The sequence below is a fragment of the Aptenodytes patagonicus genome, chromosome 11 (assembly GCF_965638725.1).
Source record: "Aptenodytes patagonicus chromosome 11, bAptPat1.pri.cur, whole genome shotgun sequence".
Taxonomy (NCBI): domain Eukaryota; kingdom Metazoa; phylum Chordata; class Aves; order Sphenisciformes; family Spheniscidae; genus Aptenodytes; species Aptenodytes patagonicus.
In genome coordinates this window covers 21718420-21741330 of record NC_134959.1, presented here as the reverse complement: position 1 = coordinate 21741330, position 22911 = coordinate 21718420, and the positions used below count along the sequence as shown (strand labels likewise).

At 54.2% G+C, this 22911-nt stretch overlaps 1 protein-coding gene across 1 annotated transcript in view; it reads right to left on the bottom strand.

The window, feature by feature from the left end:
* Window positions 1–4618: 4618 nt before the first annotated feature.
* Window positions 4619–22911, bottom strand: part of CFDP1 (craniofacial development protein 1) — a 67108-nt gene continuing 48815 nt past the window's right edge. The window contains exons 6-7 of the mRNA XM_076349412.1: window positions 10966–11124; window positions 4619–5396 (exon numbers count right to left, since the gene is read on the bottom strand). Coding sequence (XP_076205527.1) covers window positions 5306–5396; window positions 10966–11124 — 250 coding nt within the window. The 3' untranslated portion in view covers window positions 4619–5305. The remainder of the gene's footprint in view (window positions 5397–10965; window positions 11125–22911) is intronic.

Below are 22911 nucleotides of genomic sequence, written 5' to 3'. Positions count from 1 at the left end.
GCAGCGCTGGGGATGCTTGGAGCTGGGGTGGTGCAGCCGAAGCATCCCCGTGCCACTGGCGTTGGGGTATGGCAAAGGCCCCACTGGTCCCGCACTGTGGCTCTTCACCAGCTCCGGCGGATGCGGGGCTGGGTTTCGGGATGGATGCTGCTCGGGATGCAGGTTGCCCCAGCAACGGTTGCTATGGAAAACACTTTGTTGGTGAAATTTCCAGCCATATTCATGTGTCCGTCATTGTCTTCGGGAGAGTCCCCCTGTGTCCGGCGAGCCAGGCACGGCCAGCTCTGCACCGGGCAGGCTGCCGCCACGTCTGCGGGGGACTGTCTGTGCCGGGCCCAGCTGTTCCCAGCTTTTCCTGCTGGGTGCTGGCATGGGAAGGTGTCGGAGGACCCCAAATGGAGGGTTCGGGGGAGCACGACGGGTGTGCATGGGCCCAGGGGAGCAGGCTGTGCTGTGCCATGCCGTGCCATGTTAATTGGCTAATCGCCGATTAACGCCCTGTTGGCCCAGCCATGCCGTAACCATCGGACGGGATGCGTTTCGGTGAACCCACGCCGGGGCACAGCTCCAGGACAGCGGGACATCCCGGGAAAGGGGGTGGCACTGGGACACTTGCAGGGCTGGAGCCATCCCCAGCGGGGACCAGCAGCTCTGGACGGGGCTGCCTGCTCCTGCCCGCAGCACCTGCCCGCGGCCCCGCCAGGTCCGTGCTTCGGAAAGCTGCCTCCCGCCTCCTGGAGCAGCAATAGGATTACATGGGACTGAGTCGCCTAGCAATGAATGGAGAAATAAATCCCGTAAGGCAGGACGGGATTTATTAGACTTCAATATTCTGGAAATAATGAGGACATTTCTCTTGGCTTGTAATATCACGGGACCCAACAGGATCACAACAAGGATTTATCCCCATGCCTTTCCGTGGCGCTGGGTCGGTTTTCAGCTGCGGAGAGGAGACGGTGGGGGAGACTGCTCGCCTTTCCGGAGCGCGGGATGGTGGGGCATCCCCTTCGCCTCCAGAAAAGCCGAGGTGGAGCACGGGCCTCGGGCAGCCCCAACAGTAGCAGCTCTGTTCATCTCCTCATTCATCCCCCCGGCGAGGGCTGGTGCTGATCCTCGCCCCCGGCTGGGGCTCGCTGCTGGGAGCGGGAAGGGCTGGCTGCGCCACCGCCGCTGGCTGAACCTCAAATGCCAGTGCCGGCACCCACCATCGGCACGAGGATGCCTGGGGTGGGGACCCTCGCTCGGATGGGGTGGGAGACCCGCGAGCCGCCCTGTTACTCCCCGTTAGATCCATACCACCGCAGCCAGAAACCCCACTGCACTGCCGGGTGGGACATTGCTGTGAGGAAAAGAGGTGGGGGAGGCTGAAAACAGCAGCTTGGAGAAGAGGATGCGGTGCCCCCAGCATCACCTCCCGGGCAGCAGCTCTTCCCGGCCCCGGTCCCCACGGGGAACTGCTGCCCCGGCTGCGGGGAGATGCCTGCCGGGGCCAGCCCCGCGTTCTGCTCCCTCCTTTTCTCGCCTGCCAGCTGCAGCACGGCACACCGTCACACATTGTCCCACGGTGGCTCGGCTGGCCCGAATCCCATCATGGTCCTTGGGATGGTCCGGAGGGGGCCCACGGGATGCACCCCCCGGGCAGCCATCTCTCAACCTCCTCCCATGTCGAGAGCCGGACATTTATTCCCGCATCCCTATCACCGAAACAGCTTTAAATGCACGACGTTACCTCCCCGTCCGTGATTCCCGCAGCCCCGTAAAAGCCTCCCCTGGGCAGCCTCCCCAAACCCCGCCAAACAGCTCAATAAGGGTGGGTGTGGGTTGGACGCAGACGGTTTTGCCGCGGCTCTGGAACGTGGCCGCTGCAGCAGAAGCCCCGACCGTCGGGGCACACAGACACAATCGCTGCCTTGTTCGGGGCCCAGCCACACAAGGGGCCCCTTCAGGCGGCCGGGGAAGGGGGAGCTCCTCAGGGTGAGGTGATGCTCGGGCCACGAGGGACTCCTTGCAGGGCCAAAATTATCCCGAGCAAATGCCCTGGGTGGGTCCCGACCTACGGAGGACACGTGAGCTTCCCGGAGAAGACGGCTCAAGGTGGGGACGTCTTGAAAGAGGGATCGCATCTCCTGGGAGCTTTGTTCCCTCCAGAAAGCTCAGGGCTGGCGGGGATGCCGAGGGTTGGCGGGTACCGGGGCCACCCCCCTTCGTGGGAAGGCGGCCGGGCGATGGAAATAGCAAGCGGAGCAGGGTTTGGGCTTTTTTTTTTTTCCTTCCTAAGCAGCCAAGCTGTGTTTTCTGGAGACCTGTAAATCACTCCTCGTCTTCAGGAAAGAGAGGCGAGGAATACATGATCCAACCAAGCAAAAACGCGGGACGCTTGGGAGCGTGCGCGGAGGAAGCCAGGAATCAGCCCCAGGCTGGAGGCTGCCACCCGACCGTCCCCCTGAGCCTGTCCCAGCTTGCCGGGCCGGGAGCTGGCACCGCAGTCCGGCATCCTCCGAGCCAAGCCAGGCACGCCATGCTGCCGCGAGCTGGGGAGCCGAGTGGAGAGGGGAGCCGAGGCTCTCAGCCACCGCCACTAAACCACACTTTTCCAGCAGGTCAAGTTGCTTCCAAGATTTCAAAATTTTCCACGTTTGCTCAGCTGAAGGGAAGGAAAAAACCCCAGAGAAGAGAGGCCGGAGCGCTTTTGGAGAGCAGTGCTGGGCTGGCAGGCAGGATCCCTTATGCTGGGGTCACCGATTTTCCCAATTTACCAGCATGCCAGTGGAGGCTGCACTGGCTAGATCCCACTAACACACACACACCATTAGCGTGCGTGTAAATCCAAAGCCATCCTCCCGAGCCGTCCAGAGCCTGAGGCTGCTGCAGAGCTCTCTCTGGACACAGCCTGGAGCTCTTTAAGGCTTCTAAGAGCAGGGCTGGGTTTGGTGCCTCTGGCCTTTGGGATCTCCAAAGGTTCCCCTGTTGCATTTCCCTTCAGCTCTTGTTTATAACACAACACACAGGATTATCTTCCATTTCTAGACCCCAAGATGCTGTCGAGCTGCAGGAGCAGAATGAGGCCTAAAATGCAGCCGCATCAGAGGCCCGACACGGCAGGCAGCACCCAGCAGCAGCCGGGATGCCTGTGCCGCTGCGAGGATTTCAGTTGGCAGCCCCTGGGGAGCCAGATGCCGCAGGGACCCAACCTGTGCTGGGGTGACACGACCCTTCCCCACCTCCGTCCAGTGTGCGAGGACCCAGGACTGCAGTCGTGGGGTGCTACAGGGCAGAGAAGATCCCCAATATCCCCTCCTCTCCTCCTCAGCCCCCGCAGAGCAAAGTACAGCAAAAGGCAAATCGTTTCCCCTGCTGCCTGCTCAGCGCTTACAGCCGGCCCAGCCCTCCAGCCCCGCTTGCGGCCGCCCTGGCTGAGCTGCTGCCTGTGCGTTTCGCCATCAGCGAGGATCTGCTGCGCAACACGCCCAGCTTGTGTTGGGGTCCCTGCTGGGAGTGACCCTGCGAGCAGGGCAGGAGCCGGCTGGCTCCCCAGCCCAGCACACGGGGAGGAGAGAGGAGGCCAGAGGTGGTCCTGCGCCACCCTAAGCAGGCCAGCGGCCCGGCTACCGGAGCAGCACCTGCCTTACACCGCAGCCCCCTCCAAGGTCCAGCCCGGCAACCGGGGCTGCTCGCTGCCAGCCAGGAGTCCCGAGCTGAAACCTCCCCGCAACGGTGCGCTGGACGGGGACTCCGGTTGTTTTTGCAAACAAAACCAAAGCGGCAACTGGCTTGGAAGCATTTGGAGATGAAAACATGTCATCACCCCCGTTGTTTTGTTTCTGTCCAATTTCAGGCTTGTTTAAGCAGGTCCATAGCAGCTGATTCTGTACATAACAGGGCTCCAAAGGCTGCAGCTCCCCCCGAGCACGTGGTGTTTTGTTCTCATCTATCCCGCAACGCGGCCACAGAGCAAGGGCTGACTCAGCAGCTGACACGTGAACCCAAAGCTGAGACCACGCTCAGAGCCGCTGGCAAGGGGCCAGCGGCGGCATCGCTCACCCTGTTAGCAGGAAGGATGGGGCTTGTGCCGCTTCCCCCCTGGCATAGCGCCGGCACGGGCTGCCCCACCAAATGGGCTCAGAGCATCCCGCGGGGCAAGGCCGGTGAGCACCTCTGCTCCGAGGACGTGCACGGGCCAAACGTTGGGAGCTGCTGAACGCAGCCAGCCAGAGCAGAAGGGATGGCCGAGATGACGGTCCGTTGCTGGCCTCCAGCTCCGGCCGCTTGCTCCACGCCCAGGCGCCTCGCTCTGCCCTGCCAGGCAGCTTCACTTGCTGAACGTCCCTGCACGGCCAGGCCTTGGGTGGGTTTCCTTACTCCTGCAGCACTGCTACAGGAGGACTACGCTGCCCCCATCTCCCCCCAGTTCTGGATTTAATCCCACCGCCAGCCCCAGCACTGCAGAGGGAAAGCGATCCAAGCACTTGCTCTGACCCTCAGGCTGCTATCGAGGCAGACACTGGCCACCTCCGAGCATGGATTTTCACGATCGCAGTCAGACACTCGTTACTGTATGTGACCCTTAATTTCTTTGTCCTCTGCTTCCCGCACGAACCACGCTACCAGCATGCAAGAGTGTCGGGATGGAATACTTTATTCACGTGAACGCTCGGATCCTGGCCCGTCCTGCCTGCTGCAGCTGCTCCCATCTTCTTGACAGCGTGAACAAGGAAGGATTTCTTCATCGGCTTGCTTAAAACCCCCCCAGCATCATCAGACCCCACAAACAAGTACAGACAGTTCGGCTTTGTCCGGGCAGGAGCGCAGCACGGAGGGGCAGGGAGAGCTGTGGGGCTGGCAGAGCGGGGAGAAGGGCTCCAGCCCCGAATCCCACGGCTTGTGCATGCACAGCAGCCACGAAACCTTTCTGCAGCTCCTCTCTCAACCAAATACACCAGCCGAGCCTTAACCCAGGCTCCAGCACCCTCCCAGCCTTGGGGGTTCCTCCTGCTGCCAGAAGCACCCGGGTTTGGCAAAGGATGGGTGCCACCATCTCTTCTCCTTGGAAAGCTGCCTGCCAGAATCACGCCGGTCTCTTCTGTCACCTGCTGGACCATTTAACCCTCAAAGTGCCCCCTGCCCCCTGACAAATACCCTCCCCAAACTATTACAGTAAAAGGAAAAACCTGTATGTTGAGACATACAGGCTGAGTCTTGGGTAGAGAACGGTTTCCGTGCCTGGTGGTCCGGCGGTGGCTGGCAGCCCCCAGCCAGCACCTGGGCACAGAAGGGAGCAGGATCCCCCGTGGCTACCCCCAGCACATCAGGGCTTCATCCTGCTCAGTCTGATGTCGCGTTCGATTTCGAACTGCCTGTGATCCACACGCTCCAGGAATGCTTTCCTCTCGATGTACCTGCAGGGAGGCAGAGAGGCAGAGGCTGTAAGCAGCGCCCGCAGCAGCCAGCGCTGCCCGCAGCTCGGGGCAAAGCCAACCCGAAGGGATGAGCAGGGAGGGAAGGCATCATCTGCCTCCCTCCCTCTCTTTCCACGAGCCGATCACTGCACTGAGTGTCTCCTACAGACACCAAAACTGCTCCTCGGCCTGATGGGTGTCTCCCGGGGAACTCGCAGATGTCTGGGGCGAAGGCTAGCCGTAGGCTGGAGCCATGAGCTAGCTGCTTCTGGTTCCAGCTCTTCTCTTACGGCTGAGAAAAGACCTTCACAAACAACTTGAAGGGGCTCAGGGCAGGTCCTCAGCAGGAGAGGCAGCTCTGAGGCTGCCCAGGTGACCCTGCCCACGCACCCCCCAGCAAAGCGTCTCAAACACAACCACAGCAGCTCGACCCACAATACAAGCTGATAACGGGCACAGGGAGCAGCAGGGACGCAAACAGCATCACCCAGCAAGCCTGCAGCAGCCCAGGGATTCAGGCCAGGGGTCTCCCAGCCACAGACCAGCTCCTAACCACCGCTGAGTATTTACTTCTCCTTCTTCTTCTCCGCGAGGCACCTGAGCGCTGCAAGGAAGAAGGCAAGCACGCCTGCGCCTGGAAAAGCACCTTGCTGCTTATTAATGGCACGCAGCTGAATTTTAATGTACTTTGCTGCAAACCCTTGCCACAGATAGCCCGGGGCTGTGCTACTAATTAACCTACAGAGGGAGCGAAATTGCAATTCAAAACAGGAGCTGTAATTGAATCATCACAATTGTTTTGCATTTGTTCCAGGGTGGCAAACACTCGGCTGTCATGACAAGGTCATTACGCTCGGCACCGGCGCGAGATGCATGAGCTGCTGTGTTCGGTTTCTCTCTGCCGGTCACTGCTTTTCCTGCACCACAGCTGGTGCCTGCTAACCAGAGAAGCCCATTGCTTGAAAGCAAGACCAAAGGCTGCAGGAAAGATGAGCATCGCAGGCTCTGTGGGTTTTCCAGGCTCCTGGGTGGCTGGCAGCGTACATGAGGGTGCTTGAAGACCCAACTGCATGAGAAGGTTGAAGCCCTCTCCCACCACCAGCAGCGGTCCCTCTAGGACAGAGGGGTTGCACTGCCTTTAGTGACGAGGTCTCTGCTTTATGCTACAGCTATCGAACCGGTGCTGAATGTGCTCCCAGGACCAGGGTGCCTTCACCCTTGCTGTGAGGGACGGCCCTGACACTCCTGCCCACCCAGTCACTGGAAATGAATTAATCCAAATTAATTTCAGCGAGTGATTCCTCCCCGGCTCTGTCCCCGAGCTGATGAACAGCCCCGTGCATCGCTGCTGTCACCCCATTCCCATTGCAGCCCGAGCCCATCTCGCGCTGACACAACTGGGTCAGCTCATCTCCGCCGGCTGCAAGGGGCAGGGGCCCAGCGCGGCATAACACAGATGATGTGCTGGCCGTGAGGAGGTATTTTCCTGGCCCCCTGCCCCTCGCCATCAGAGGAGGGCCGTGCACCGAGGCCCCCTCCCCGTGCCAGCTCAGGAAAGGTGGGCAGGGGAGTGTCGCTTCCCTTCATCCCCGCAAGCAGGGAGGTGACTGGCTCCTGGGGCCGGGCTCAGAGAGGCCACGGGAAGGAAGTCGGGGGGGGGGGGGGGGGGGGGGGGGCACGTTGTATATTACAGTGTGTCATATTGCTGGGTGTGTGGTTTTCCTCCCCCTCCGCTGCTAAACACCAACCGCAACCGCAACCACAGCCGGGAAGGCGAGGGACGGGGGTTACCGCTGTCAACCTGGCAACACCCTGACCGCTTGGGCAGCAACAGCCCAAGCTACCGAATTTGAAGCTCCTTCAGCCCCTCTGCAACTCCCTTCTCCCAATCCCAGCAAGGGGTCAGGTGCCTTCCTCCTCCTCCTCCTCCGCGGCTGCCGTGCCTCTCCAGTGGGCAGGGACTGGCTCCTGGGGGATTGATACGGATCACGGACCAGGAATGCGGTCTCACGGCCGCAGCCAGTGGCTCTGCACGGAGGAGGAACTGCGACGTTACCCTGTGGCGTTGTCCTTGGTCGGCCACAGAAAAGCACCGGAGGGGCCAGAGCAGACCCCGCAAGGCACTACCTGTGCATACACCAGGGTTTATAGGGCAGGCAGCCTGGGAACCAGCCTGGCCAGCTTGTACTGCGCGCAGACGGAGGCTGGAGGTGCTGACGGACACAAACAGGGAAGCAGCAGGTCTGCAGGATTGGTGCAAGCCCCCCTCCTGCCCCACTGCGCCCCGGCTCCATCTCTGGTTCCCAGCCTGGCTCCGCGCAGCCGGCAGCAAGGCGCTGCCGAACGGCAGTGCAAAGTACACGAGCAAGGCACAAACACCCGTCCCGTGCTTGTCTAAATAACCTTTGCTACCTGAATCAATACCTTCCCATAAGTTATCAGTCTGCGTGGAAACAGGGCAGCTGTGATCCACAGCAGAGGAAGGCAAATTTACTGGGAGAAGAGACTGTCTCTGCTAACGAGGGCAGCTGCAAACTGCTTGGGGAGGGATTCATCGGTGCTGCCTGTCCCCTGCCAGTCACCATCAGTCACCCAGTGCACCCGGAGCAGGGCTGCTCCCCCACCGGGCCTGCCCTACAAAGGTGGCCCAATTAAGAGGCTGCTACACATTTCCATTTATAAAGCACATCAGAGAGATCGACAGCAAACGGGATAGCTGCCTCCGCTCCTTACTTCAGCCCCTCCTGTCAAATCCAGGACAGACCCTCAGGATCTGACACAACCAGACTGCACAAGCCCGGATCCTGCTGCCGGGGAAATGCAAATCACCATCTGGGGCTGGTGATACGAGGGGCGGAAAATCAGAGGCAAGGGTGGACGCAGCCACAGGGCAGCACGTGTCCCCTCTGCCTTGGGAATCCTGGGGCCGTGCTGCAGCTGGCTGATAACTGATATCAGCAGCAGAAAGGTACCGTGGCCCCGTTGCTCAGCCGGCCACCAGCATGCTGGCCAAGCACATGTTGCTGCCAGAGAAGGGCCAGGGAGGTCCAAGGCGTGAGGAGCTCCGGGCTGTGAACAGCGACTTCCGCAAGGTTACTGCAAAAAAGAGAAATACAGCCTGCCTTCCCTTCTGAGCAAAGAGAAAAGCCTTCCTCGAGAGACACATGGACCATCTCTGCAGCGCGCAGGCACACGTGGCGTTGGGTAGATGCTTCCAGAGGCGAGTTGTGCCTTTCCTCATCAGACAGACGTTTTTAATTAAAAGCAGGACACGCAGGGACCAGAGGTTTCTAACGCACATCGGCACCAGGGATAAAGGCAGCGCCCCACTCCCTCCTGCCCAGGTTGAAGGGTTAACAACCGCTCATTACGATTTTTATAGAGACGTGTAAATGATTGCCCACTGAAGGGTGAGCAGAGCCTACATTATTAAAGGAGAAGAGGCGGCTGCGGAAGGGACAACAGGCTCCAGCAAAACGACCTGAAGCCGGCAGCAGCTGTGTCTGCACGATCTGCCACCCGAGCAGGCTGGCTGCTCCCTAACGGTGCAGGACGGTTCACACCATGGGTGTTTACAGGTGGCCTGTAAGCAGAAATGCAGTGGGCTGCCTGTCCATCGGTGCTCCTCCCTTCTCCCTTCCTTTACCTTGAAGGCGGATGCAATTCACAGCGAGCAGATATTCAGTTGATCCCCTCACGTTACATGCCTGGCTAGCACAAACAGATTTGTAAGGAGTGTCTGAAGTTATCATGGCACCACATTTCTTGTTTGTTTAGTGACAAAAATCACTTGCCAACAGCCCAGTGGATTTTCTAGCTTGGGATGTGACCAGCAGCAAAACCCAAAGCTGTCCAAGCTTACAGATGCTCTTAAAATTGTTGCTCTGCTTTGGTCGTCTCTTCAGTGTGTTGATCCCTTCTTCACCCTTCAAGGACCATTACATTAGCATCTCTGGAAAGGTTTGCCAGGCGTGAAGAGCGAGCTGTCCTGCTTGTATGGGGTGGGAAAGGAAACAGCACTGGCCAAGAAAGGTCGACATACTAGGTTTGAACAAGCAAGAGATGCCACGAAACACTCACGCAGGGCAGCCTGGCCTGTTTGGGGCGTGTACAGCCCAGCTGAGAGTGACGGACCCTGATTCAGGCGAGTTCCACCGACTGTGGAAAGAAACAGTGCATCCCAGCAATCAGCAGGAGATGGTCTGGCTACCAGATGGATACTACCACCATCAGCCCAGTCCAGAGCAGTGAAAGCCCAAAGCCGTTACCACACTTGGCAGCCACTTGGATGAATTCTCACTCCACATCCCATCAGGACAAACCAGCCAGGTGCCACAGACAGAAACAGGACCCTTCCCTGGAGCTGGGTTCTCCCAAAGGAGCCTGCAGCTCTTGATGGGGCTTCATGGGAGAAGCTCACCTTCCTCTTCTTCCTCCATCTCAGACAGAGCCTGGTACACGGTCTGGCTCTGCCTCCAGACTCCTGGTACGGGCCATTTCAATGGAGAGCCTTGCATACAGGGCTCTGACCGGAGCGTTCGCCATGCTGCAGATAGCACCGGTGATGCTCTGCCACACCTGTACGCCATGTAAATCGCTCACCTCCTTGGATTTCAGGGATCTCAGAGGAATACCTGCCCCCCTCCAGCACTCCTACTGAATTGCTCTATTTCTTCAAGGGCAGGTGTCCAGAAACAGATCGGGGCAGATCTGACAGAGAAGGGGTGCTGTGGAAGGGTGCAAGACCACACTGAAAAAACCCAGCAGTTATAAAATATCTATTTGAAATACAAAATTCAATCTGCTGGAATGCAGAAGCTCTGAGTTTTTCCCGCAAAGTAAAAGAACAGCTTACAATAAAAATACATTTTATGAGCTGTCCACTAAGCCAGTTACGTTTTCCCCGAGCTTAGCAAAGCACTTGTAGTGGAAATGCCGCTTCTGATCTTATTATCCTTCCCCGCAGTGCATGTTATTAACTTTCTGTTTTATTTACAGCATCGCCATTTACTTTTACGATACTTCCATTAACTTCATTGGAGTGAACATTGCTTGATGCACACAATCAACGCCCAGTGCTGCCATAATCTTTAACGCACCTTGCCAGCTGTTATGGGTTTGCATACATTTTTACGCAGGAGGAGGGAGGACAGATGCAGCTGGAACACGTCATTTGAAGAACGGAACAAAAAACATACCTCCCAATTTGAGACTTTTTTTAAAAAAGAAAACAGGGCAAAGGCAATTGTGTTTCCTCATGGGAGTGCTGCATTAGACCGGTTCACGCTGCATCTGTGCCACTAGTAGGAGAGAAGATAAAGCACAGCCAGACTCTACTTTAGCTGGACTTGAAGAACTCACAAGGTTGTTAACAGAGAGCGATAGGTGCTTGCAGACTTACCTGTCTCCCCGTGACACCTAGAGCAGCTACAGGCTTTGCACATCCCTAGGATAAATCCTTAAGAAATCCCATGGGTCTGCTGAACACTCTGTAGCAAGCGATGGGGTTCCTACATATATAGGAAGTGGTGGGAAATGCTCGACTACTACTAGGTAAAGTCCCTCTTACCCGTCTTTCCCTCGGTTATGGATCGCCAGCTCCTCCACGATCCCCTCCTCCTCCTTGAAGTTCTCCCAGTCCAGTTTAGATTTCTCCAGTGTGCTCATCTTCTGCTTTTTGGAGCCAATCTTCCCCAGGAGGCTGCTCATACCGCTTGGCCTCTTCACCCTGACGGAGATAAGGGAGCAAATGTTACTTAAACACAGGGAGACAGTGTCAGTTAGCAATTAAAAATGGAGCTGAGAAATGTCACGCCTGAGAGTGGTGGCCTTGACGGTGGTGAGCCACCGCCACCAAACAGATGGCCACCAACTTCAGGCAGCCTGCAGGCAAGCAAGGTCATGCTTCCTGCAGATCCTGCTCCGCTGTTCCCCTGGAAGCAGCAGAGTTCATTACACACATATCTCAAGTGCTCACTTTTTGTGAAAGGGCTTTTTCATTTATCCTCTTAAGAGAACAGAAAGCTTTCAGGCCAAAAGAGATCATTAAATCATCTAGTTTGACCCCTTGTATATACCAGGCCAAGCCATTCCACTGATCACCTCCGTGCTAAGCCCGGTTCTTTGTCTTCGGTTCAAAGTGTTGTTTTCTGGAAGGGATCCAGCCTCAGTGCGTCACCAGCGCTGACAACACATCTAGGAATTAACCGTTTCGCTGGTATCAACACGCCTGTTTTCAACTTGATTTTGTCTAGCTTTAGGTTCTGGTTGCCACTGTTTATTCTAAATCTAAGAGTACTTTGGTGCCCAGGCGGGTCTCATTAGTAACGTACTCGTACGCCACAACAAACTTACATCTGAATGGGGTTTTTTTTGGACAAACAGATGGAGCTCTTTATGCCTCTCATTGAAAAACATTTTGTCCCAGCCCGTATGTAATTCCTAAGGTTTTGTCTCCCTGCTTACGTTTCAACAGTCTTTGAAGATGCGGGCACCAGAACCGTGTGTAACCCCCACCCTTCTCTTGATTGCAAATCTGTTTCTGTCCAAGGATTGCCTAAATCCTGTTAGTTACACCATCACGCGACATGTTGAGTCCCAGTGCACGTGCACTGCGATCCTACATCATCTCCCAGGTCCCTGTTTAGCAGAAAGACCACCTTGGTCTTTCGTCTCCTTGTTCTTAGAGGACTGGAATTCCACCCGCGTGGCAGGGCCCCTGAATCTCCCCTTTATGCTGGGAAATGCACACAGAGGGACTCGGGTCAGCTGGGTCGCCCTCCGAGGAAGACAATTCTCAGGGCTAGGAACCCGTAAAACAAACTCATATTAACCCCTTCTTAAACCCCGCCAGGAGAGGGGGGCAAACAGCATCCCATTGAACTCGGTGTTTACACACATTCCAGAGATAACTTCAGGTCTGCTGGGCCCTTGCCTCTGCAAGAACCCGGAGAGGAAATGATTCTCGTTCCTGAGAGATGGAGGAATTTGGGGAGGGGGGGGCTAAGGAAGGCAGCCAGGTGAGCGTGGCAGACTGCTCTCCATCAGTTCTCTCCAAGCATGTCCTGCCCAGGGGTAGCCCTTCTTGGGAACGCATCCAAAGCTGTCCTTATCGGATCATTAGCATGGTTTATGCTTCCATAATTTGCAAGCCTCTAAAGGAAAATAATTCTGCAGTTTATATGGAATTAAATCAAAGAAAATGACATCTTTGTAAGCCTCAGCCAGAAGATTCTCAATGCAAGAATGGCTGGCCATGGTCACTTAGGGTTGCAGTTTCCTGACATAGATATATTTGGGCTACAAACCCTGGATTAAAGGCATCTTGGCAGGCTCCACAGCCACAGGACAAAGCTGCCTGCCCCTCCTCATGCTGCCCAGCCAGTGGAGCAGAAATATCCTAGGACCTGGCTCTCTTATTTCTTTCAGTCCCTGCCCACTGCTGGAGAATGTGCCAACAGCCCACACTTCTCACTCTGCGGGGACACAGAGCAAGCTGGATGCTCTTTTATTCACCTTTATCCCTGAACGTCTCACCAAGATGTCTACAGCCCTCACATCACGATCACGCAATAAAACCTTGATCCTCGCTCAGCCTCCGATCCTCCCTTATTTTTCAAGACACGATGGCTCCAAGTATCCTTATCTGCAGGTAGCAGGAAAGTGGTGCAAGGGGGCAAAATGTGCAAAGGTGTTCTCAGCACAAGATAAAATTGGAGAGATTCAGTTCCCACATCTGGCTATCCAGGACTACACATGAACCTTGCACAACCACCGAACCCAGTATCAGATGCGTGTTCAAGTTGCGAGGGAGTGGGAGGAGAGGAGACATGACAAGTAAGAAGGCAAAACCAAACAAAATATTGGGCAAGCATCCCCCGTGGCATTCCCTGCTGAGCAGCTGCCTGGACAGCACAGCCTGGTGTTCGTGCACAGCAGTTCCTTACGCTGCACCGGGAGGCCTTGGGTTTTAGCACGGGACTTAAAGTAAAGATGCTCTGAGACAGGTCTAGAGAAGTGCTATGGCTGATCCAGCTGGCAACGCTCCTCTCCCCCGAGCCTGGCAGGCAGAAGGTGTTTAAATTAACACAAGGTATTCAATAACACATTTCTCTGAATACACTTAACTTTCCAGACTCACTTGTGCTTACAATTTTGCCTAACTTTGAAGTGGGAGAAGCAGGGATGCAGAAATGGAGGGTGTTGTCCCTTGTCCCTAGATGTCTCCTAAATGGCTGTTGGGGTAAAGAACCCTGATGGCGTAAGACCCATCTCACCTGTCCAAGGGCACTCACAGCTCAGCCGCATCCGCCAACTCTTCCATGGGTGGGAGCCTACGGCCACTGTACAGCTGTACTACAGACAGGCCTGACGCTGCAAAAGACACAGCACGCACCCAGAAAACCCACTTAAAGCCATTTCAGGATCTCTCCTGGGTGTTAGAGGAATGCCTGCCCTGCAGAGTGACAAGCAGGCTCAGAGGCAGGCTCGTACATGCTGAGACTGATGCCTTTTCGGCTGAACCTCGGGCTGTCAGCTGCCAGTGGGGAAGAGCTGAGTCGGGACAGGGGTCAATCGGCCAGGCTGGGCTGCCGCACACGTCCCTGCACGAAACACAGACTGGGACATGCGGACAGGCAACTGCTGTCCCCAAACCACAGTGGAGGATATACACGAGGGAAGGGAACCAAAGGCAAGGTGGTTTGTGGCCAGAGGTGGAAGCAGAGGCGGTGCTGGCTTCACAGCGGGGAGCAGGGGCTGCAGGCTAGATGAAGGTCTCTCGTCACACATCTTTTCTCCCATGGTAATTCCTGGCATAAATTAACAATGTCTACATGCACACATCCATCTGTAACAGTGCTCAAGGCCTCTGTATCTCCTCTTGGCCATGGATCTCAGGAATACCCCTTAAAAGATACAATTCACCCCATGTTTGAAGCTACAGAGTCTAGGTTATGAACAAGGACCTCCATCAAGGGCTTCCAGATAGCCACAGGAATACTTGCAAGTCAACGGTCCCTTCAAGGCAAGGGAACTTGACGAAACAGGGCAGGCTATGCTGCACCCTCGTGTTGGTGACTACTCCAAAAATACTGCTAATATCCGCTGTCAGCTCCATGCTGGAGACGGGCCCTGGGCTCGATGACCTGGCTCTGCTCCCGCCCGGACAATTCTGTGCTGTTTGCAACAGGACCAAGCCTGGGCCAGGCACGGGCTGAAGGACATGTTCGAGTCTGCTGCTGAGTCTCCACTCCGTGCTGAGCCTTTCATCACCCTGAATAAATCCAACAGCAAACCTGGGGGTGGGAATTCCTATGCTTGTGCCAAAATGAAGTAAATGAGAGATATTAAAGTCCAATTAAAAACTTGCTTGGCCTTAAATGCCTCATCTGTTTAAAAAGCAAGTAAAGGGGCCTGATTAATTGCATTCACTGCCAACAAGAGGAATTATTACCCTTTTTGTACTCATTAAGGGTATCTGCTGTGGCATCTTTAATCACCAAGACATTTAAAAGAGAGAAAGTAATTTGCTAAGACATAATAGATCCCGGGGATGAGAATTGGGACAATCGCCTATTTAGGACACAAAGACACGCTCTTACTTCCCATGATTAAAAAGCATGGCCCAAATCAGCCCCTGAACCAGCAAATAAGAGTGCTGGTGAGCTCAGCCTTGGCGGGGGGATTCTCCTGCACCCATCTAGTGTCTTCAGGACAAGGACCGTGCCTGTGCATCACCCGGCACTGTCACACACAGGGACAAACAGCAAGCCAAGGGCTCCCTTGCTGTCCCACCATAGGCGAACATGCTCTGTATTCCTTGTCCTTAACAACGAGGCTTCCTCCCATCTCAGTGCGGCAGCCCAACCAGGACCTCGGAGAATTGCTGCTATGCCAGTGATAAAGTGGCACTGTCACATGTAATCCCTGCTGTCTTGTAACATGAAGGTTGGCAGCGTCCGGGAAATGCGTGCCTGCCTCCAAAGAGGCAGACTTCATCACAAGCTTTATAAAATAATCTTCAAGCAATAGGAAAACAGGGCTACAAAGGTCTCATAGTGCATCCCACCAGCCAAAGCAAGATGAGTTCCTCTCCCACCCACCCAGAGATGGGTGCTCTGAAGGCCGCCTGACACCAACCCCACACGCATTAGAGGTTTCAGTACTTCATCAGCCTTTCACTTATGTAAGTTTTCCCCAATGACTAAAATTCCTTGCTCAGACTATGACTTGTTATCTTCTTCCTGGTAGCTACTAAGAACAGATCATTCCCTCACTTTTCGCAGCAGCCTTTTATGTCTTTGAAAGCTTTTCATATCACCCCCCTGCTCAGCTTGCTCTTTCCTAGACTAAACAAACCCAGGTCCTTTCAAGCTTTTCTCATTCCTCACGGGTTTCCAGCCCTCTGACCACTCTCACCGCTCTCCCCGGACTCTCTGCTATAGGCCCACATCTTCCTCAAAATGCAGCATCCAAAACGGGAAAGAAAGGGCTCCAGCCGCAGCTTTACCATCACCGGGAGCAGGAGGAATACTTCAGATGCCTTGTAAAGCATGCAACTCCTTACACGGCCTCCTATGACGTGTGCCTTTTTCACAACCGTGTGACAGCGTTGACTCATGTTGAGCCTGTGATTCACTGAGATTTTTGTCTGCTGTGCTGCTGCCAAGCCAGTTATTTCCTTCCTCGATTGGTGCAGATGATTACTGCTACCCCAAGGCAGAGCTTTGCACTGGTCTTTCTGCGCTGTTTCTCCTGTTTGCCCTCACGTTTCCCTCGACACAGCCGACCTCGGATGTCTTCGCAAATCAGCCTCTCCTACTCACAATACCCATGCCGCAGCTGTTGAAGAGTAACGCTGGGGAAAGTACCTCCCATTTTTGTGAAATACCAAAGGAGACAATTTAGCAGCTGAGCCAGCACCAGTTGGCCAAACAAGATCAAGCTGATGGCCAGAAGCAGGCAGGGACCAGCAGGGTCAGACTGCAGGAGGAGCTGTGACAGTTCATGTTGTCCGACCCCAATGAACGGAGGGTGCCCAAAGGATACCTACTCACGTGTTGATCAAGGAGCCAGCAGCGTCCCCAGCTCCAGCCTGCAGCCTGACCTCCACCCTTGGGGATCACAAACCCTCTGCTGCTCTGTTTCTGCTGGCTCCACGGGAGCGTGCAGACCGCAAACCCTGCACTGCTTCTCCATCCGCCTTGTATCATCCTCCTTGTGGTGGATAACAACAACTTCTGTAGCAGGAAGGTCCTACTTCTGTCTTCTATCAATACCTTTAAGAAGGGCTCAATTTGTAAGAAGCAAACGCTGAACACAAAAGAGGATGTTACTGATGCTCAGCTAACACCCCAACACTCCCCCACCCCCCTTCTTGTTATGTCACGTTCTGGGGAGATAGCGTGAGCAAACGCACTTAAGAAGACAGTCACTGATGTACACAAATCACAAGTGAGATGCTCATTTCCCCCCCCCAATGAAATCCAGCCCCCCAAGCCCCAGTTAAACAGAGTGGCTAATAACCTGTTTTGCCAATGAGGATCTTGTGACAAAATGGCTGCTGCAAGACTCGGACCAAGCAGCACATTTTTTTAGATGATGCTGATTCTAGCAAGGCATCCTGCACACCCTGCAGCTACGTGGTGGAGGAGACAAGACAACAGAGCGGGACATCTTCTCTGTCCTCATCGCAGGCGTTTGCACCTCCCAGAGCAGAGACAATTTGGTGCTGGGCACTCTATCACCTTCCAGCATACATCCAAAACATCTGGTGACTCTCCACGAGGCACTGCAGAGCAACCTTTCTTTTTGCAGAAATAAGTCTGGACTCACAGATACGACATGATTTCATCAGAAGGAAATCTTGCGAGGCTAGGAAAGAACCCGTATCTCCTGCCCCAGCCTTTGTACGCAGATTATCAAAGAAATCACCTTTACCATTAAAAAAGGCAGGTTACACCTACAACCTAAAAAAATCCACTCTCAAGGAAGGTTCAAAAACCAGGATGGATAGTTTTTGTTGTGCGTTAGATGGTGAGACCATTGCAATGGGCAAGGGCGCTTACGCTGCCTGGCACAAAAGGACAAGCAGGAGGCATCCGCTCGCAGGTCTTTCAGCATGGCTGAACGGCTTTGCAAATCTTCAAGCAGAAGAACCCCACTCAAACATAAGCTACAACACAAACCGCTTCCCTCCTGGCTGCCTGCCACGCAGAGCAGCACGTCAGATCCCACTACCAGAACAGGATGCCGGCAAGTAAATGTCACCAAGTCCAGAAAGGTGGTATCTCAGGCCACGCAGCCCAGAAAGTACCATGTTCATCACCAAGCCCTGGCTCTCCTGCGGTCCCTCTCCTGCCCAGCTCCCTTCCCCGCTGGAGCCTGCAATATTTACTTGAAACACAGCGATGGCAGCTCTGTTCCTGTCATCCCAAGTGCTTCAGTGGCAGGGACGCAGGTGAGAAACTCTGCCACTCAGCAAAGAGAAGAGCACAAGGTTTCATAAATAGCAATATCTATTCCTGCCACAAACTGCTGTAAAGCTGAATAGTTTCCTTAACGGCAGGAAATGGTTCTCATACAAACTAACCACAGCTGGGCAACTGATGCAGCCAGTAAATACTTTCATTGTAATAAAGTGGAAGATTCCTGCCCAGCGCACCACGGATCACCCACCCCGCTGTCCTCCCTTCAAACAACAACGTGCATGGGTGTGTGAGACATTGCAGGAGGAGGATGTTTGCAGAGACCCGGCTGGTGGCCCATGTGCCAGCTCTGCTGTTTGCTCCCAGCCTCTCCAGACCGTCTTCCTCGACAGAGGAACGAAAACGCTGGCAGGGAGGAAGATGGGCACATGGCAGGAAGGGAAGCGCGGCGCCATCTGCTCCTCAAGGTCAGGGTGGTCCGGCTAGACCAGGTGGCAGCAGAACGATGGTGCCCAGTATTGCCAGCTTGCAGGAACCCTCCCCAGAATGATAAAACAGATCTTCCTCTTCAGACCCTAAAACTGACCAGCTCTTCCCATTCCTCATCCTGCGTAACTTGCCGAGGACAGAAAAATCTCCCAGGCCAAACCCAACTGCATTTCTTTTTTTATTTTCCCACTCGGCATCGTTTCCCAAACGGGCACTCAGATGGATGTGGAGAGCAGCCCAGCTCGTTCTCAGCCCTGCCTGTCACAACAGGTATTTAAAAAAACAAACAAGAAAGCCTCCCCGATGCCAAACAAACAAAAATTTCAATCCCAGGTGGAAAAAAAAAGCAAACGAGGAGGAAATGAAGATAAAAGCAGGGTGGATGCTGCTGGAGGGCTGGCAGGGTGGTGATGATCCTGTTTGGATGGCAGCGCCCAGGACTGAGCAAACGTGGGGCAGGCTGGCAGGGAGAGGACTGCCTGATTCCCACTGCTCGGCCAGGGCAGGCCGAGGAGCTCGCTGCCAACTCCGACAGTGGTGCCTGTCCATATGCTCCGCTTGCTGAGCTGGTAGCAGATACCCTAAAGCACGCATAAACTGAGCCAAAGAACCTGCCTGAAACACTCTAGGAGTAGCAGTGATTTTTTGAGGCAGGGTTATAAACCCGTATCTTTGTAGTGAGGATCATAAAGCTTCTTGCACTCTGAAGAGCGACGTGCACAAGACCACCATGGAAAAGCAGCCACGACTGGGGCATAACCCATTTGGCGATGCCATGGGGCACGACAGAGCAGGCAGCACCAGCAGCTACGTCCAAAGGTAGCAAGAGACGCAAGTACACTGGCAAAATGCAATTACCCTGCCTGCGATCCTGCCAACAGACTGAGGCAAATTTATTTCTACTGCACAGAGGGCTTCGCTGACAGGAGCAGTCGGCAGCTCCCGGTGAAAACACTCCGAGTACAATTACCCTGCAGAAGGTGGCTGGTCTGACTGCAGTGGGGCCAACCTGAAGTACTTATGACAACAGCGGGGAAACGTGGGTTATAACTGGAGCCAACAGCACAAGTTAACTCTTCTCCGGCTTTTGTTCAGGCTTGCCAAGCCAAGTTAACCCCAAGTTGCTTTGCCATCACTCCTGTTGCAATGCAAGCTAGCAAAATCTGAAGAGCTATGCTGAGCCCCAGGTCCTTTCTGGTTTCTGATGTCACCCCCCTATCCCCCAAGACCTCAGGACAGCCTCATGGTGAAGACCCCTACATGAACACTGATGCTCACAGCTTCTTTCCACTTGTAGGAAGTCTTTGACACCGACTCTGCTGAGCTGAGGTGGTAATCCAGGATCACAGCACAAAGCAGAACTACTGTTAAAATAAGCAACGTGTCAGACACATACGGAAGAGAAGGTGTAACCTCTTAAGAAGCAAGCGTGATAGCTCCCCTTCCCACACACCTGCCTGCCTTCCTACAGCCAGGGTCTACACAGAAAAGAGTTTAAGATGGAGATAAAAGGCACTGCCAGGCAAGGACAGCCAGACTGCTACACCCCAGCAGCCCAGCAATCAAAGTCTGGCCGAGATGACACTGTTTCCATCAGCATGGAGAGGCAAGGGCAGATGTGACAGACTAAATGCACGCGTGATGCTGCCTTGGTGAGGGTTGCTGCAGGCAGTGGCAGAGCTTGCCACGGGCACACTGGTTCTGGATGCATTTGTGTCTAAATATAGTCAGTGGGGGAATAGAGATTTGTCACAGGGGAAAAAACATGTCACTCCCACCTCTCAGCGGCAGTGAGCAACGGCCCGCCAAAGGGTAATTCTCCGGTATTCCAGCTACTGGTTTTTTGCTGGATTTGTTACTAATCCAGCACAGTGAGTTTCTGTGGGACTTCACAAGTTGTGCAATGCTGCTTCGCTCTGGCAGACTGCAGCTCACCTTCAGGAGGGAAATAAGTGTCACAGTACCAGCTTACAAACAGCAAAACCAACGTGGCAGGTGGTGAAGGGGATTGCAGAGCATCACGCCACAGGGTGCCAGCGGAGATCCCAGTTAGTGACTTCTTTTCTGCTGCACCCTCCAAGATATACAAATACTTCATGCCCATCTCCACGTCATGAATTGTGCCGGATAGGCCTTTCCAAAGTGCAGGGCTGGAAAAACAGACCTAAGGGCTGCCTTGTTCCAAAACAGGACAGCGCAGATGCGGTACCACCTTATTCTCCAGTCTGCTCCCCAAACTGGGGAACAACCCAGGTATAAATACGCAGTAAGATGGCACACATAAATATAGGTATTCCAGGAGTAAAACCAGAGCTGGGTCTCCACATGCACCAGGAGGCAAATTTGCTGAGCAGGGGGGAGCTGGAATGCTTTGGCTCAGGAACGGCAGAGAACAGCAGCAGCAACACAGGTGCATAGCTCTGCCGGAGCTGGCCTTTCCTCAAGCAGGTCCCATCCCATAGCATCTAGGTCTGCACCCACCTCTCTGGAGGGCCTGGTCAAGAAGCATGGGCTGGAGTCTCATTTTACAGGCTTTGGAGGACACGCTCATCAAGAAGCACATCAGTTCTCGGGGAGCTGGCTGGCTCAGGCAGAGCCCCTGACCTGCAGGTCCCCTTATCAGCAGGAAGGGCTCATTAGGGAACGGATCAGGGTTTCCGGCTCGGGACCGAACCTTTTGTGAAGGGACTGCTGCCATGGAGAACCTGCTTCCTAACGGCCAGAGGAAGCAAAATATTTTCCTTGGGCCTCTGAGACAGAGTTGCTATGGGGCAGTTGTCAACAAAATAAAGTTGCACTTGTGGAGCTGGGCAGCGCACGCCACGCACGGGCTGTTACTGCAGGATAAAGGTGCTCCCAGCAGCATCACTGCCTGCCCCGAGCGCCGGGGACGATTCAGAGTGGCATAAGGCCCCTCTGTACCAGTATAACTGCAGCTGCCCTCTGGGCTGTACTGGCAGAACTATTTTAGCAAAAAGAAAATCTCGCACCCTCCTAATCAGTATGACATTGTGCGGAGACCACGGCTCGCTCTGGCTCCTCTCCAGCCTGGAGCACAGACGGAGGCTGTTTCAGTAGCAGACTCTCCTAATGCATTTACAGCGTGCCAGCCAATTACATTACAATATCTGCGTATGGAACTCAACAGGAGCTTAATTGAAAGAGCTGTAGCATTTAAATGACTTTTGATACTATGAAGACATTAACGATTCCAACCCAGCACTAACCAGCCCTGTCTGATGCTCGGCTGATGGGTAAGGACCTGTAACTCAGGGCTTGGTCTGCAGCCAAAGCTACGCCCCTGTTAACTCAGCACAGCACTGCAGCTGCGGCCAAATGCTGACAGAGTTGCCCCTTCCCAGCTGGAAGCTGCAGCAACTCCTCACACGAGCTCTCCTCCGCCCAGGGCATCCACACAATACAAAACAGACCTGCTCCTGCCACTGAAAGACCACGTACATGCACCAGAACTCCCAAAACTGTTCCCACATGGACTAGTTTGAACCTGCAAAGCACTGCCTGCATTTATTCTTTTTATTGAAAAACATCATACATGCTCTTCATATACGTTTTACATTGCTCTTAAGTTCTGTAAACATTTTGGGATAATAAATGTGCCAGTTTCAGATGGGTTTTGCTACACCAGCACAGAACCAGTACACCTACCCCACTCCAAGGTGGTGGGCTACATTTGATTTGGTGTCTTAGTGCTGCCACTGAGAAGTGGCAAGAAATGCCTTTTTAGAAAGCTGTACCTGTCCGCACTGCGTACGTACGTGTGTGTGGGAAGGTGCCCTGCTTCTACTATTCTCATTTCTGATCCAATGCACAGAAATCAGCAAAAATGCGCACACACACAAGTTGCCAGCGAGCTTACACTCCTATGTGGCTGTGAGGCATCTCACACCCCAACAGCAGGCAAGAGCAAAAAATAAAAGTGAGAAGGCATGATGCTTTTTGTACCCACGTCTAACAGGTTGATAACCTGAAAGCTGCCAGAAGCTACTGCAAGTCAGTAGCTGTGGCATATAGCATGCTTGCTGGGCTACATCTTGGGTCACACACTGGAGCATTTTAGAGTAACACCCTGTATTACGCCCATATTTAGCCATGGAAATAAGCATGACTTGACTTTCAAACACTTGCAGTCTCTCACTGACTTCACTGGGTTCAGTTGAGACGTTTCAAATAAAACAATAACGACCACAACTCTGGGCTGGGACCAAGCACAGACCATTTTTATCTTAAAAGGCATTTGTTTGAGAACATTCAGAGCTGCTAGAACCAACAGCACTAAAGTTACTTCACTGTGCAACCTTAAAAAAGTTGACAGCTTTGTCTGCAAAACGACACGGATTAATTGGTGACCAATCCTTAGAAAAAGAATAGTTAGAAAAAAATTACTGGCAAACAGAGGAGAAATTCTTCCTCTCTTCAGAGGCTCACTCCTTCCTCCTTTGTCTAACAGGAGATCTTTTGTTCAGGATTTCAGTTGCAAGCAGCCCCGAGGTACGCAGGGAATGTCTTGGTTATGACAAGCCCTCCAGACTGGTGCGCGGACTCGGTTTTAATCGGCAGAGAAACCACTCCAAATCACG